This window comes from Colossoma macropomum, unplaced genomic scaffold (genome assembly GCF_904425465.1).
Source record: "Colossoma macropomum unplaced genomic scaffold, Colossoma_macropomum, whole genome shotgun sequence".
NCBI classification, from domain to species: domain Eukaryota; kingdom Metazoa; phylum Chordata; class Actinopteri; order Characiformes; family Serrasalmidae; genus Colossoma; species Colossoma macropomum.
The window spans coordinates 13,534,389-13,551,092 of NW_023494802.1; the positions used below are offsets into that span (position 1 = coordinate 13,534,389).

The 16,704-nt window shown below is 40.2% G+C and overlaps 1 protein-coding gene across 2 annotated transcripts in view; it reads left to right on the forward strand.

The window, feature by feature from the left end:
- The window catches only part of lamb2 (laminin, beta 2 (laminin S)), a 48,162-nt gene extending 41,183 nt beyond the window's left edge, over positions 1-6,979 (forward strand). For both annotated transcript variants that reach the window (XM_036591497.1, XM_036591498.1), the window contains exons 23-34: positions 1,467-1,684; positions 1,814-1,910; positions 2,513-2,885; positions 3,016-3,200; positions 3,526-3,767; positions 3,882-4,082; positions 4,236-4,380; positions 4,786-4,993; positions 5,104-5,245; positions 5,321-5,497; positions 5,589-5,748; positions 6,314-6,979. In XM_036591497.1, coding sequence (XP_036447390.1) covers positions 1,467-1,684; positions 1,814-1,910; positions 2,513-2,885; positions 3,016-3,200; positions 3,526-3,767; positions 3,882-4,082; positions 4,236-4,380; positions 4,786-4,993; positions 5,104-5,245; positions 5,321-5,497; positions 5,589-5,748; positions 6,314-6,450 — 2,285 coding nt within the window. In that variant the 3' untranslated portion in view covers positions 6,451-6,979. The remainder of the gene's footprint in view (positions 1-1,466; positions 1,685-1,813; positions 1,911-2,512; positions 2,886-3,015; positions 3,201-3,525; positions 3,768-3,881; positions 4,083-4,235; positions 4,381-4,785; positions 4,994-5,103; positions 5,246-5,320; positions 5,498-5,588; positions 5,749-6,313) is intronic.
- Positions 6,980-16,704: the final 9,725 nt, after the last annotated feature.

The following is a 16,704-nucleotide window of genomic DNA, read 5'->3' on the forward strand; positions in this document are numbered from 1 at the left end:
AATCAACTAGACAACAACAGTCTCTCTATTACTTTTTAGAGTGTTTGGTGTCTAAGGCTATGATCGCATCACCATGTTGAAGTGGCACAAATCCGATTTTTTGCCCTGATGTGATGTTTTCAGAACTGTGTGGACACACAAGTCTGATCTTTTCAAATCCGACCTGAGCCACTTTCATATGTAGTCCTAGATCAAATATGTATCCAATTCGTGGCCATGCGACAATAATGTGAACGCTCATATAGGAATTCATGACCTTTTTTTCCACTGTGCATGCACCATCGTTTAGCGTTACCATGGCAGCAGCACCGAACAGAGTTTAAAGCCTGTAAACAGTGGAAAAGCAACGCATCTTACCCTTTTCGCCTTCATCTCGCTCTAATAATGAGCAGCAGAGTTAATTATCTTCGCAGCGAAGGCTCGTTCTGCTCATTTATTTGCTGATGATGCACGTGACGCATGTGATTCATTCACGTGACCTTACTGAGTAGGATGTGCACATGCAGGTCATTCCAGGACTGTTCACATTAATGACAGATTTGAATTACTTACCTAAACAAGTGTGAACCATCCTGTCAGAGAGATCGGATTTGAGAAAAAATCGGATTTGTGCAATTAGGCGTGTATGTGAACGTCTTTAGTTTTGCCCTGGAGCCACAGGTTTTTGAAGCATATGTACACCATTTAGGATCACGCATACTGCATGCTTAAAGTAGCCCTAAGAAAACTGAAAGAAGTAGCATTACTGAGTCAAAAGAAAAAAACATGCTGAAATATGGTGTGTTCGTGTGGTCCTGCGAGTTCTGTAAAGCCTAAAATAATAATTTAAAAGTCAGAGGTGTCAGGTGAGATTCCATGGGAACTTTTCAAACCACGACATACATCTTTACTTATTATTAGTTATTACATGTTAACGTCACATGCACAGACTCAAAAGGAAGATCCAGCTCAATGTTTAGGTCTCAAATGCAAAGTTACCATTATATTGATGAAGATATTATAGTAGCAGTTTACTTACATCCTTGGAAGTCCTTCTCCAGGTTTTGACTGAATGTTCTTTTGATACTCTTAAGGCGCTCACAACAGATTCATCTGCTCGAGAAAGGAGTCAGAAGCACAGACATAACAACATTGTTCTTCTACATGTTGTGTACAATTACTTATTTCCACCAGCGGTGTCTCCAGTCTTCCAGGTCATGTTTGGTATCTAACATTCATATATGACATTCATTAAAAATTGACAAAAATGTGGACAAACTTCAGTGATGATTTTTTAGATATGCACCATACATTTGTTGATTTCATACATAGCTATATGTAATACAGCGTCAGACACCAAACATGACTTGGGTGATCAACTTTGTGGTGAAATGTTGTGGAAATCATATGTTTTTTTAAATAATCTCAGTTCTCTCGTCATTCTAATGCACATACGCCATTTAATGCAATTATTCTCATCTTCCCAGAATGCACATGCAACTTCCTGGGTACAGAGCGCAGTCAGTGTCTATCCCGAGATGACTGCTTGTGTCAGCGTTCCACAGGACAATGTCAGTGCCTACCTCACGTCACCGGACTCACCTGTGACCACTGCGCCCCAAACTACTGGAACCTGGCCAGTGGACGAGGCTGCGAACCATGTGGCTGTGAGCCCAATAACGCCTACACGTCTGCCTGCAATGAGGTACCTGTCTCTCTCATTCTCTCTCTCTTTCTGCTGCACTCAGCAGTTCACACTCTGTTGACTGGAGGAATCAAATCCCAGGGAATAAAGCATGGAATTATTTTAGTATTTAAACCTGTTCTCCCACAGTTCACAGGTCAGTGTCAGTGTCGTGATGGCTTTGGTGGAAGGACTTGCAGGGACTGCCAAGAGAACTACTGGGGAGATCCCAGAATCCAGTGTAGAGGTACTTTCCTTTACACTACATTAAACTTAATATTGCACTAATATTGAATTAAGTCGCTGTCATGTGTGCTGCTGTCTGTATTAAGGGTGGGCAGTTTGACAGTATTTTATTATATTTTGATGAAATGCATAACAATACACTTTCATTTTCTGAGAATTTCATGGATTTTATCAGTATTTAAAGAACACTAACCGTGTGTTTTATTAAAAAGAGGGCATAAGAAGTTCTGTTTAATTGGATTTATTGTGTAACACATTATGTGTAAAATTGTTCCAAAATCTAGTCTTTGTAGTATTTTGTTAATTTGCCACTACTTGTCTCTTCCAATGTATCAACCCTTAGAAACACTAACTATTATAATACATATTATGTACTGTGACAATATTGACCGCAAGTATATTATATCATATTTTTCCCATATTGCCCACCCCTACTTTGAATACCACCATGTAAGCTGCATGCATTTCATCACTAGTAACACAATTCAGTTAATAAAGAGGAGTTTGGGGTTAGTCTGTCTTAAACTGTCATTCTAAAGGATCTTGAATCGTCAGTAAAGCCTGTTATTTAACTGACCTCTTATCCTTCACCTCTCTCCGCAGCCTGTGACTGTGACCATAGGGGCATTGAGACCTCTCAGTGTAACCGCGTGACGGGTCACTGTGCTTGCCGACAGGGCGTATCCGGCGTCCGCTGCGATCAGTGTGCCCGCGGCTTCTCAGGCACGTTCCCTGACTGTCAGCCTTGTCACCAGTGTTTTGGAGACTGGGACCGCATCGTCCAAGATCTAGCTGCTAAAACTAAGGCTCTCGCAGCCCGGTCTCAGGAGATCCAGTCCACAGGCCTGATTGGTGCCTATGAGAAGAATTTCAAGGAGCTGGAAGAGAAGCTGGCACAGGCACAGAGCATTGTTAATGCACGCAATGCCACTGCTGAAGGTGTGACCACCCTAATGGGCATGATGGAGGAGCTCAGGTAGAGCACTGATTTATTGTTGCAGTTACTAGATTAAACTACATTGAAAGGTTTTTCTTATTCTTTTATTCAGTTCAATCAACTGCCTATAACATCAGCCTGTGCATTTTTTGTTGTTTTGCTCTCCCAGGTCTCGTATTGGTGAGACCACAGACACACTGAACCGTCTGGAAGGAGACCTGACTGCTGTACAGGATAGCAACTATGAGGCCAGCAATGAGCTGAGCACACTGGAGAGAGAGGCCAGAGAGCTCAATCTCACCTCTAAGCAGCTCAACCAGCAGCTAGACATCCTCAAAAACTCCAACTTCTTGGGTTAGCACTGGATCCTCTTCAGACTATGTGCATGCATGTGTACTCACTCAGTGGACAAATGCTCCAACAGTCCTTCATTCACACCTATTAGACCTGCATTGCCTGTCAAAAGTTTGAGGGCACCTGGCTTTTTGTATTTTTTTTTTTTTACTGTTACTTTCAAATTAAAATATTAACTGCAAGAGTAAAGACAGTTCAAATATACGTATATCCTACATGTTCCATTCCCCAAAGTAAAGCACCTGTACATAATAAATTGATGAATTGATTTTTTTGCTGTTTAATGTTTGCAAGGCCACTCATCACCTTTGTCCTTCTACCACAGGTGCATACGATAGCATCCGTGCTTCCTACAACAAGTCTCGGGATGCAGAGCGCCGTGCCAACCAGTCTACTACTGACACCCCTAGCACCGTCAGCCAATCAGCAGACACTCGCAAGAAGACAGAGCGGCTCATTGCAGAGAAGAAAGATGACTTTAACCGCAAGAATGCTGCAAACAAGCGTGCTCTGTCTGACCTGAATGCAAAAGCACAGGGTCTTGACATAAAGAAGATCAATGAGAAGGTCAGAGGCTTTAATGTTGCTCCTAAGAAACTCTGGGAAACTCTGTCTTGGCCGAAACACTGTAAAGCACACACGAATACTGAAAGACTCTTGTTCACATCATGTCCATCCTAGGTATGTGGTGCTCCAGGTGATGTCCCATGTGGAGAGAGCCCTTGCGGTGGTGTTGGTTGTCGTGATGATGGACGCAGGCACTGTGGGGGACTGAACTGTAATGGAGCTGTTGCAGTGGCTGATAATGCATTGGAAAGATCCAAACATGCAGAGAAGGAACTCATCAAAGCCATGGGAGAAGTGGAGGAGCTCTTCAAGCAGGTGAAGAGCACTCCTGCTTCACACAGTAGCTGTACCACTGTTTCTATTACAGAAGTTAACTTGTTATCAAACACCTAAAGTGAAGCTGGACCAACAACACGAGGAGATTATTAAAGTGTTTCAGAGAATGTTTTCCTTGTTTGACTTTTTCAGGTTGCAGATGCAAAGACGAAGGCTCAGGAAGCAAAAGATAAAGCTCAGGCTGCTCTGAAGAAAGCCAGTGATACCAAGAAGAAAGTGGAGCGTTCCAACAACGACTTGCGTGACCTCATCAAGCAGATTCGTGGCTTTCTTATGCGTGAGACTCTTAAAGTCTTAAAAATTCATCACTGCTTCTACTGTAGTGTTACTTCTATATTATTTTATGTGAAAATTACATTGTAAGCACATTCAGTGAAGCACAGTCATATGTAGTCTGCTTATGATTTGTCGACTACGTAAAACTGTAGCACACAACCTCTACGTAACACACAACCTCTACTAAGTGCAAGCTGTACAGTCATGTTCTAGATCACCTCTCATGGAATTCTCTTTGTATATTCCAAAAAATCTCCTGCTACAGTGAGTGTTGTTAATAATCAGAACCAAACTCTCATTGAAGAAGAAAGAAAGTAAACATTAGTTTTTGGTACAGCTTATATTCAGTCACTTTGGTCCTTGAGTCACTTTAAACTGACTGTGTTCAATGTTTGGACCGCTACAGAAGAGGGAGCTGACCCTGACAGCATTGAGGCAGTGGCCAATCGGGTTCTTGAGCTGTCCATCCCTGCCTCACCCCAGCAAATCAAACACTTAGCTGATGAGATCAAAGATCGCGTCAGGAGTCTGTCCAACGTGGACGCCATTCTGGAGCAGACACAAGATGATGTCCGAAAAGCGGAAAAGCTGCTGATGGAGGCCAAAAAGGCCAGGTATATATACAAATAGTTGTGTATGTCTGTGTGAGGGATATTTACCTTTTGTGTGTCTTTTGTTTTAAAGCATGACAGTGTCGTTTCAGTTTGATGTTTTTTTTTTGTAGGAATAAAGCAGACAGGGCAAAGAACACAGCAGACAGTGTGAAGCAGGCACTGGATGATGCTCGTAGGGCTCAGACAGCTGCTGAAAAGGCCATCCAGAGGGCAAGAGATGACATTGGCATGACTGAGAACCGACTTGCTGAGGTACAACTTCATAGACCATCTGTTAAAACTTGAGATGTTGAAGTTTTCGGTCTGACAAACATTCTGTCTCCAAAGATTCAGTCAGAAACGTCAGCTAGTGAGAAGGACCTGAACGAGGCCATGGACAAGTTGGGTGATCTGGGGCGGCAGATAGAAGCCTTGAAGGCCAAACGGGCCAACAACAGCATGGTTGCAGCACGAGCTGAGGAGACTGCTAATATGGCTCAAGACAAGGCTAATGAAGCAAAGCAGGTATGTGAGATTGTTCTGTTCATTATCTTTGTGATTGTTGGTATTTGGTTTTATTTCTCCTGTACTAACCTCCTCAACTTTTTTTGTTCAGATTCTGGATGGTGAACTTTCAGATAAGTACCGCACTGTTCAGGATCTGGTAGGCAGGAAGGCAAATGCAGTTCAGGACGCCAAGAAAAAAGCAGAGCGGTTGAGAGACGATGCAAAGCAGCTGCTAAAGGATGCTCAGGACAAACTGCAGAGATTAGCAGGTGAGTGTGAGGTAAAGAGAAAATGCTGCGGAAGCTAGAGGATTGAGGTCTGATCCATTTTAATACTTTCAGCATAAAATTTGGTTGGACAGGTCAGTTTCACCCAGACCAACAGGAGAGTTACAGAAAGAAGCCAAAATGAACCCTTCCAGTCATTTCCACATAATGCTAATGTGGATCCTTCAGAAACATTCCTATCCAAGACGTGTTCGGGATAAATGCTCATTCTGCTGTCTGTGGAAGAGTAATGTACAAATCAGATATAAAACTGTAATAATGAAATGACACAGAAGGAAGTTATTTAGGTAAACATTGGAATGGAATAACTAGTAAGACACAAATGTCTGAAGATTAAAGCGATAGTTCATATATTCACAAATGAACTCCAACACAGGTTGCCCCAGTTTTATTCTCTGTGTTCTGATATGTTTTATCTCTACTTTTTGATGTATCTGTACTCGTGTTTATTTCTGTGACATAGAAATAATGTGACATAAAATAATGTGATGTCGCCCTCTTGTGGACATCTGACAACCTAATTCTGGTTTTCTTTGTGTGTTCTTAGAACTTGAGAAAGACTATGAGGAGAATCAGAAAACACTGGAGGGCAAAGCCAGGCAGCTCGATGGTCTGGAAGATAAAATGAAGGCAATTCTGGATTCTATCAACAAGCAGATCCAGATCTACAATACCTGCCAGTAAACTGCCAGATGCCAGCAGGACTGATGTCACTGACAGTTCAGTACTGCCCACAAGGCTCCAAGAGCATATGGAGGATACTAGACTGGCACTAGTGTCATCAGTGTGATCACTTGTGTTCAAATAAAACACTTATTATCTATTCATAGAAATATAGATTTGAAAGTTTATTGTTACATTGTTTGGCCAGAAAGACACAGAGCACTATCACTGAGGGGAGTGTACAACCCCATCTCTAAAAAAGTTGGGAAGCTGTGCAAAATGGCAATAAAAACAAAATACAATGATATAAAAAACATTTAAACCCCATATTTAATTGAAAATAGTACAAAAACAACATGTCAAATGTTGAAACTGAGAAATTTCACTGTTTTTTTGAAACATTTTTGCCCATTTTGAATTTGATGCCGACGACATGGTCCAAAAAGTTAGGATGGGGCAACAAAAGGCTGGTAAAGTTGTGTAATGCTAAATCACCTGGTGGCTGAGTGACAACAGGTCAGTAACATGGTTGGGTATAAAAAAGCATCCCAGAGAGGCTGAGTCTTTTAGAAGTAAGGATAAGGAGGGGTTCACCACTCTGTGAAAGACTGCACAATCAAATAGTGCAACAATTCAAGAATAAAAATTATGTTTCTCAATGTAAGAAAGCAAAGAACTTTTGCTTTTCATCAAAAACCAGTATTTGCTAGCCATGATCTTTGGGCCCTCAGACAGCACTGCATTAAAAACAGACATGATTCTGTAGTGGAAATTGCTGCATGGGTTCAGAAACACTTGTGAAAAACACTGTGAAAACAGTTTGTTGCTGCATCCACAAATGCAAGCTAAAACTCTAAAACGCAAAGAAGAAACCAGATATAAACAGGATCTAGAAACCCTGCCACCTTCTCTGGACACGAGTTCATTTAAAATGGATTGAGTGGAAGTGAAAAAGTGTCCTGTTGTCAGATGAATCAACATTTGAAATTCTTTTTGGAAATGATGGACGCTGTGTCCTCCGGGCGAAAGACCACTCAGCTTGTTATCAGTGCACAGTTCAAAAACCAGTATAAATGATGGTATGGGGGTGCATTAGTGCACATGGTATGGGTGAGGTGCACATCTGTGAAGGCATCATTAATGCTGAATGATAGAAACATGTTTTGGCAACATATGCTGCCATCCAGACAACATCTTTTTCAGGGAAGGCCTTGATTATTTCAGCAAGACAGTGTCAAACCACATTCTACATGTATTACAACATCATTGCTCCGTATTAAAAGAGTCCGCGTGCTAAACTGACCTGCCTGCAGTCCAGACCTGTCACCACTGAAAACATCTGGCACATCATGAAATGAAAAATACGACAAAGGAGACCCTGAACTGTTGAGCAGCTGAAATCCTGTGTCAAACAAGAACAGGAAAACATTTCACTTTCAAAACTACAGCAATTGGTCTCCTCAGTTCCCAAACGCTTACAAAGCGTTACAACTGTTTTGGAACGTGTTGCTGGCATCAAATTCAAAAAGGGCATATATTTTTCAAAAACAATAAAATTTCTCAGTTTCAACATTTCATATGTTGTCTTTGTAGTATTTTCCTTTAAAAATATGGTTTACATGATTTGCGTATCATTGCATTCTATTTTTATTTACATTCTGCAGAGCGTCCCAACTTTTTTGGAAATGGGGGTTGTATTTCTTTTAGAGTTCAGAGAAATGATTCAACACATGTAAAGGCGGATAATAATCTGTTGAATTAGTTGTGGAACACTAGAGATCACAGTCTGCTCATTTCAGTAACTCTCTCCCACCAACAACCAGGAATGAGTGCAGTTGGTGTATTACTCTGACTGTATTACTGAGGGCCGGCTTCCTAGACCCAGACAGAACCTAAACCTAAGCCAAACAGGAGGATTTCTTAATGGTGACCACTGCCGTTGTAATTTAGTCCAGCACTAAGTTTAATCCATTTCTGAGAAATCATTCAGTTGAAGCTATAAGGTAAAACTGAAGTGATTAAACTGATCATCACACAACACAGCACAGTTTTCAGTGTTTGTTGTGTTTTTGTGTAAATACTGTCTGAACACACTGGTGTTACTGTAAAGAGTTTAATACAAGAGCACTGGACTCAGACATCAAAGGCTACAGCATCTGCTTTCGTTCATTCTGTACAGCTGCCTGATTTCAGTAAAGACTAATGATGAGCTCCGTATACAGAAAAGAAGCCTATGCAGTAAATACTGGACACTACAGCTCTTGATGGATTACCCATGAATCACTGCTCATACTGCTGCCTTAATTAAACCTCTGGTTTTTAATCATTTTCAGCCTTTGTATGTATTTCATTAAGAGATAAATATATATAAAATATATATATTTTCAGTTTTTGACACATTAAATAAACACTGGAAAATATTTTCAAGATCAACAGAAATAGCCACATTGTCCACATGTCCTCCACTGTGGGGACACACTTTATAGAGGAGAAGAAAGAGATGAGTAAAAAGAGAGATGGCTTTAGAACAAGTATCTGAAAATGAGACAAATATCAGAGGCTTCTGTTACATTTTCCATATTAATGAGGACAAACTGGCTGCTTTGCTGTCATTATGTATTTTTTATCTTCTAATTTATGTAACATTTTAATATGGTCTTATTTTCAAACAATCAAGTCATTCAGGTAAAACCTGCTCTTTGTACCAAGAAAGACACACTGTTGAACATAAAGCTGAAGTGCTGAGCTGGAATTCTCTCTGTCATGATTATTTGGACAATTATTATTACTGTTTTTATTTCATTTGGTGTTTTTTTCCATTAACTTAGCTGGAGTAGATTTTCTTGGCAGACAGGCAGACATTGTCAGGACTGTTCTTAACTGATAAAGAGGAACATGCAGTGTACAATATATACTGGTGCTGTATGTAGTTTACAGCCATAGTGCCTGATCTGGATAAGCCCCTCATACAATACACATTCAATATGTATGCACTGGGCAGTAAGTGTGTATTAGAATTGGCTCCATTCGTCTCCTTGATGCCCCTAGCTGTCGCACGGGTTGGTTAAATTTGATGACCAGCAAAGTGGACTGTATAGAGGTCATCATATTGCAGTGGTCACCAACCCTGCTCCTGGAGATCTACATTCCTAAAGAGTTCAGTTTCAACCCTGATTGATCATCCAGATCATCATTCTGTTTATTTAGATGGATCAGATGTGTCAATTCAGGCTGGAGCTGAATTCTGCAGGAAGGTAGATCTTCAGGAGCAGCATTGGTGAAACACTGACACGAGATTTTATGTTCATATTAAGCAACGTGTCTGTCTAAACTTTGTTATTGCAAAACGTGACAAAAAATAACTGACAAAAACAGCAAAGACAATTCAACTCCAACAGATTGGAGGACTGAGAGTTCAATTAACCAATCACATCACAGGAAGGAAAGTTGAACTAACCAATTTAGAGTGCAGAAAGGAGAGTTCATCTAGTCAGTCAGGTTGCAAGATAGAGAATGTACCTTGCCAGTCACATTGCTGGAGTTATATCTCAATCAAGATGTTTTAAAGTAGCAATTAAATATATATTTTAGGAAATTACTATGTAATTTCAGAAGACAATAAGCAAAAGGTATTAGCTGGATTATTCATAACTTTCTAGTATTAGAAACAGTGCAAGAGTGATAAAAGGGCTTCTCAGTCCTCAAGGTCCACTGCCTGCACAGATCCAGCTGTTTTCTGCCTCAACACATCTGTTCCAGCTCATCAGCTAAACTCTTTATCAGGTGTGCTGGGCAGAGGAGACCTAAAACTGTGCAGTCCAGTGTTTCTCTGCGATTGGAGTTCAGATCTGCTGCTATAAATTATGGAGCATGGAGTAAAGCTTGTAATATCATATACAGATGGTCCAAATAATAACCAATAGTAGCCATATACAGATGGTCCAGCTGATTAAGAAGGACGATGAAATAGATCTACTTCCACATTCTGATGTTGCTCATCATGACTGAGTAATCAGCTGCTCGGCCCACATGATGAAATGCATTCATGATAAAAACTCAGAACTGGATTTTTTTTTAATAAACGTCAATGATGATGATATCAGAGTAAACAAAAAAAGACAAATTGAGAAATAAAAACTATTTATTAGGCTGCAATAAATACACATTTTACAGATCATTGCATTGAAATGCAATTAAGAGAATCCTGTTTTCTTACTTCAATGAAAGTATGTAGAATGATGACGACATCAGTCCCAGCATAAGTGCCAAACTATCAGTTACAGCCAAACAGAAGAAACTGAACTACAACCAACAGTCTAGTACTCAGGCTAGGAGGCCTTTCGGCTGCTTCTCAATAGAAGTCCATGTTTTAGCTTCAGATACACAGCTTTAACACTGGTCAGCTGATGGGATCTTTTGGAAGTAATGTCCACTGACTTAGTCCATGTCCACTGTTCAGATAGAAGAGAGAAATGATGATTAGTAGAATGATGGTGATTCTGGTCCTGATCGTAACAAAGATGATAATCTCCAAAACGATGGTCAATGGTAACGGTGCTGGTGCTGATGACAAAGATGAAGATCTGAGTCCATCATTCTCCTCTTTTGGGCCTCTTCATGTCTCATCATGTAGGTCATACTGTCTCTGATGGTTGTGTGAAACTTTCTAAGAAGCCTTCCGTAGACAAAAGTTTCTATCCTGTGACGTCGTCCTTAAACTGAAACAGTCCTCTAGTCCAGGGTGTCCTGGTGGAGTTCAGATGTTCAGGTCCCTCTGTTGTCTGGAGTCTCTAATCCAGGAAGAATGCTGCACTGGGTCCCTGCATGGAGGACAGATAGAAAGAAGGACAAAAAAAACTGAAAATGATAATCTCAACACGCTTAGATGAAACTGGTGGATGTGTTTTGCTTCACAAATCTTAAAACAGCAAAAAGTAAAAAGGGAGGAACCTTGGTTGGGGGTGGAGAGTTGTTGGGGGGGGTCTTAAGATTTTCCATAGACGGGATGCTCCTCGTCCATGCTCCATCAGGCCAACATTCAGGTCCTCCCATTATTAGAACACCAACTGCACCTGAAAGAAACACACACACACACACACACACACAGACACACACACACCCTCACAGAAACACATACAGAATGTTAACATATGGATGTGCAGAAACCATCACTACAGTAATGAAATCAAAAAGATGATACAAAGCCTAAAGTGTCCTGCAGCTGTTTAAAACCCTGGTGGTGGTCCTCGTGGTTTGCTGGGAAACACAAAAGGTGTCTCAAGGGTTTGGGCACCACTGGAGTCGTGACACCTGAAGCGGCCCTCCGTGTCGATGTAAACCCCCTTGAATGTAACAGAGACCTGTGTGTTCTGCAAATACCCAAAGAAAGATGATGAAAATGTTTATACTCTAATAAACTCTAATAACATGTAACTAATGACTAAAAGACACAAGGAAGTACTAACCAGGAGAACATCCTGCACTGATGACTCTGAGGACTCAGTCTGCAGGTAGATCTTCGCCTCACTGATGTTCGTCCCGATGAGCTGAATGAACAAAGACATAATAATGAAGATAAAATCAGAAAGAAACAACCTGGTACCAAAAACCTTAAACACCAAATGATTCTATAGCTTTACCTTGATGCAGGCCACAGCTCTGGCACGGGCAAAATACTGAGGTGGAAGCTATAAATACAAAGACACATATGAAATTAAAAGAAAGAGACTGTAGAACAACTTTTCACACTGAAATTATGAACCTATTTCAGTGATTTAGGGGACTTTCACACCTGAAAGACTAAACCAAGGTTCATGTTTTCCTACACTGTATACATTTGATCTGGTTAGTTTTGGTTTCACATTGCAATTGAGCGAGTGCACTAAAGATGTTTGCATGGCATGCCTATGTCCTGTCATCAGAACTGGTTTAAGGGGAGTCTGGCATCTTCCTATTTCCGCAAAGTACGTGTTTTTTTTTTTTCGCTTTTTTTAGTGAAATTCATCCTTTTACTTTCTAAATTAAAGAAAACTTCTGGGCAAGTGGCTAGAAATGACAAGTTCTCTGCTGTCATCATCACCCACATGGGCTGCATCTCCCTATACTTGACATTGACTGGTTTGTAGAGGTGCATGCGCCTAACATCAGCGTGCTGTTGATTTAGCGGGCAGCCTTTTCCATTTAAATGAAGAAAAATAATTATCTCTCTTCAGTTTGATCCGTAGTCTGAGGAACCTTTCACACCTGCTATTTTGGTTCAGACCAAACTGCAAAGTCTGAAGGTCCAGACTGAACAAGGCAGGGGTGAAAGCACCCTTAGACTTACCTGTAGTGAGCGCACATGGTAGAATTCGTTGGTGAGCACCCACCAGTGCTCACTCTCCAGCCCGTTGTAGGTCGCCTTGTGCTGCAGTGTCACCTCCACCAGCTGCAGAAATCATGTGGAAAACATCTCAACTTTACTGCTGCCTTGGACAAAGTCAATCTACAGTCAGCTAATAAGGTTTGTCTGAGTCTAAAAGTGTCTTATAAACAAAAACTGAAAGGAACCTTTCTGCCATCAGAAGACCACTTTTTATACGTGGATGCAAACCACTTCTGTGTTCGGTCCACCTCTCTGCTGTACTGCTACAGGAATGGATGCAAGAAAAAAGAAGACGTTTACAGGAGGCTTAAGAAAAAGACATTGCTCCAGTTAATCAACGAGAGCTGGAGCTGATTCTTACCAGAATTTCTGCCAGTGGTCCACAAGAAAGCTGCAGATCAAACGGCAGTTGCTGCCAGTCCTGCACAGACACCTCCTACAGCAAAGACAAGACATGGAAATCTGGTTAATATAGAGCAGAGATATTCATGAAGTCAGAATAATTATCCTCATGATCTTTAGTGTAAAAGATTACCTCTGGGATTGGGACACAGATGCCTGGAAAGAGGGCACGATGATCCTCCATTCCTGAAGAAAATGTTTAAATCATCACTGAAATATTTCAGAAAGGTTTGTGCAGCATAAAGACTAACTGTAGTTCTCATGAATGAAGGACTGCGCTGACGGTTTGTTACTATGGTGACCTGTTTTCACAACAAAACAAGCTTTAGTTTAGCTTTAAAATCAGCTAACAGTACCTAACAGTACTAGGTTAGATAGAGAACACGAAAAAATGTAATCTCAAAAAATATTAAATAGGACAATAATATTCATTTGTTTCTCAGTTTACATTCACAAAGTTTCTTTTTTATTAAGAATCTAATGTTATTAGCTGGTGCTAAACTTGAGGAAGGGACTTTATTGTTGTCTTTGTGGATGAAAATTTGAAAATTGCACAACCGACCTCTTCTTACCCTTTTTGGCCGCCCGAGTTTCTAAAATCATCACCAAAAAAACACGAAAATAAGCACGAAAATGTCTTAAAAGGTTTTAACACACAGCAGCCTGAATTTGTTATTAAATTAGCCAATGTATCAGAAAATGCAGTAACGGAAGTTTAGCTAGCTCCGCTATCCGGACAGTATCTGAGTTAGTTAGCTAAACGGTCTTTTAGCCGCTATGCTAACAAAAATAACCGACTTACCGTCGAAAGCGTCGGTCTGAGTCGGAGCGTCGACGCTCGTCCGCCGCTGGTCCAGGATCCTCCGCCACCTGTAAAAGAGAAAGTAAGAGGTCACAGCGGCCGCTGAAACGCCAGTAGCACAGAGAACCACTGGCCGCAGCTGACCGCCAAGGAGAGAGAAAGAAAAGGGCATTTTTTTGTGCGTTTTGCAGGAGCTCGAGAAAAAGCGTCTTGCTCAGTTGGGTGTCGGTAAACGACTGATCGGTTTTAGAGTCTCAGCTTTGTTGGAGCTCCATAGAACGTTCTTTCACCATGAGAACCTCGTTTATTTCACAACATGTTTACATAACAGCGACATTTAAACTGTAGAGTTCAATATGCGGGACGAGCTTGACGGAGATATAGGGGCTCCTTATAATAACTGCATGCAGGATTATTGTATTTATTTAGTGACAGTCAGTTGATAAGCTAGTTAGGTATAGATTGAGGTTAGTTTTGTTACAAATCTGCTTCCTTTATTATAAATTTTGGCTATTAAAGATCTTCGCACATGTTTAAGATGTTATCATGATATACGAGATAGAATCTATTTAGCCTCTTGTTTCTCCTTCAACGTGGCTTTTAAAAAACGAACAACGAGAAGGTGGGCTTTTGGGGGTCTCTAAACAAAAACCTTCCTGTAAACCCCGTCTTAAAACACTCTACACCAGGAAACACACTGACTTATGTTATTTATAAATCACTCTCCAGCCATAAACCGGCTTATATCTCATCTCTGATCTCTGTAAATAACAGTGATTATCAGACTTGCTCTGTAGTGACTGGATCACCTGTCATATTCCTGAAGATTTTACTGAACTGTAAAATCTGCTTTTAGCTACAGAACAACAGTGAGGTGGAGTACAGGAGCCTCTCAAACTCAGTTTAAGCTTTTTAACTTTTAATCTCTTTTTAGCCACCTTGAGACCGACTGGAACTGTTTAGTTATATATATTATTTTTTTCCTTTCTTTTTATTTCATTTTTGTCCCCCCAAAAAATATTTTAATTAATTTTATTAGCCTGATAAAAATTAATTCCTTTATTTGATCTTAATTCTATTACTTTTTTTATTACCTTTTCACTTTTCAATACTTTCACTTTGTAATTTGTTTAAAATTTTAAACATTTGTTAAATCCTTTCATGTTGAAATTTATTAATTGGTTTTAACTACAATATCTTGGTTTTATTTGTTTAATTGTTCTCTTTCTTAATTAAATCTTAATTGTTCTCTTATTTTTTTTTCCTTTATGATCTTATTTGACTGTACTGTTGATTTTGTTCATGTAGTTTTGTTCATTTTAGTTTAAACTTATGAAATTATGTTTTATTTTTAGTTCCTTTTTGTTGTAAATGCTCAGCTGCATTGAAAACAGGGGTCACCCTCAATGTATTTCCAAGTGAAAATAAAGGGTGATTGATTGATTGATTGATTGATTGGTTGATTGGTTGATTGATTGATTGTGTTGCTGCTCCTGATGAGAACAACATTTGATGATGATATCCAAACCAATGGTTGATTGTGATGATGTTGAGAAAACCAGGGATGGTGATTTTGTCCGGTGTTCCTCAAGAACACCGTGGTGATGATGGTGATGGTGCTGAAGATGACAAAGTTAGTGATGTGAACAATGAAGATTTGTGTCCATCAGTCTCCCCTTTTGTGCCTCTTCATGTCGGTCATTATGTCTCTGATCTCGTCCATAAACTGAAACAGTCCTCTAGTCCAGGGTCTCATAATGAAGGTCAGAAGTTCAGGTCCCTCTTGTGTCTGAAAAAAGAGAGAATGATAATCTGAACAAGGTGAGACGAAATCTGGTGGATGTGTTTTGTTTTTGGTCCCTCGCTGTACCAATAAGAGTTTGAACAACACTTCTAACACTACATTTGCCTGCCATTGTAAGTGACCTTTAGCCCTAATCTGAGGTCTTGAGGACTCCTGAGCAGATTTTTCTAAAGGTTTTCTTTGTACTTTGATCCATTCAATCTTTCTCTCAATCCTCACTAGCCTCCCCACCCCAGCTGCTGAAATACTTCCTGCATTACTTTTCATGCTTTTTCTGCTTTATGCTTCAACACATCAGATTCAACACATGAAAAGGCTGATAATAATCTGATGAGACCCTCCAAGACTCCAGTAAGGAACACTGGAGATCTCAATCTGCCCAGTTCAAAAACACTGTCCCACCAACAGTGAGTAATTGATGTATTACAGTCTCTTAGGGCTGGTTTTATACAGCCAGAATCAGCCTAAACCTGAAGTAAATAGGATTATTTTTCGTAGTGATCATTGCCATTGCACTATGAATGGAACAATGTTGAAACTTTTACAGTGTGAAGATACATCAAGCTCTTTTATTTCAAAAAAGCAAAGGAAATACAGTTTCTCATGACATGATATTTCCCTTTAATACAAGAGCATTGAACTCAACCATTAAGGGCTATGCTATCTGCTTCTGTTTGTCCTGTTCAGCTGCCCGATTTCACTAAAGACTAATGAGATCATTTCTTTATACAGAGCGGAAACCCATGCAAGACATACTTGAAGACACTACAGCTCTTGATGGGCTACCCACAGATCACTGCTCCAATTATCATTTAAACCTCTATGTTTTCAATCAATTCCTAGTATTGAGGCTTGAATTCTTCTATTGAAGAAGATCTGTACTATGAGGACACTTTACTGTGA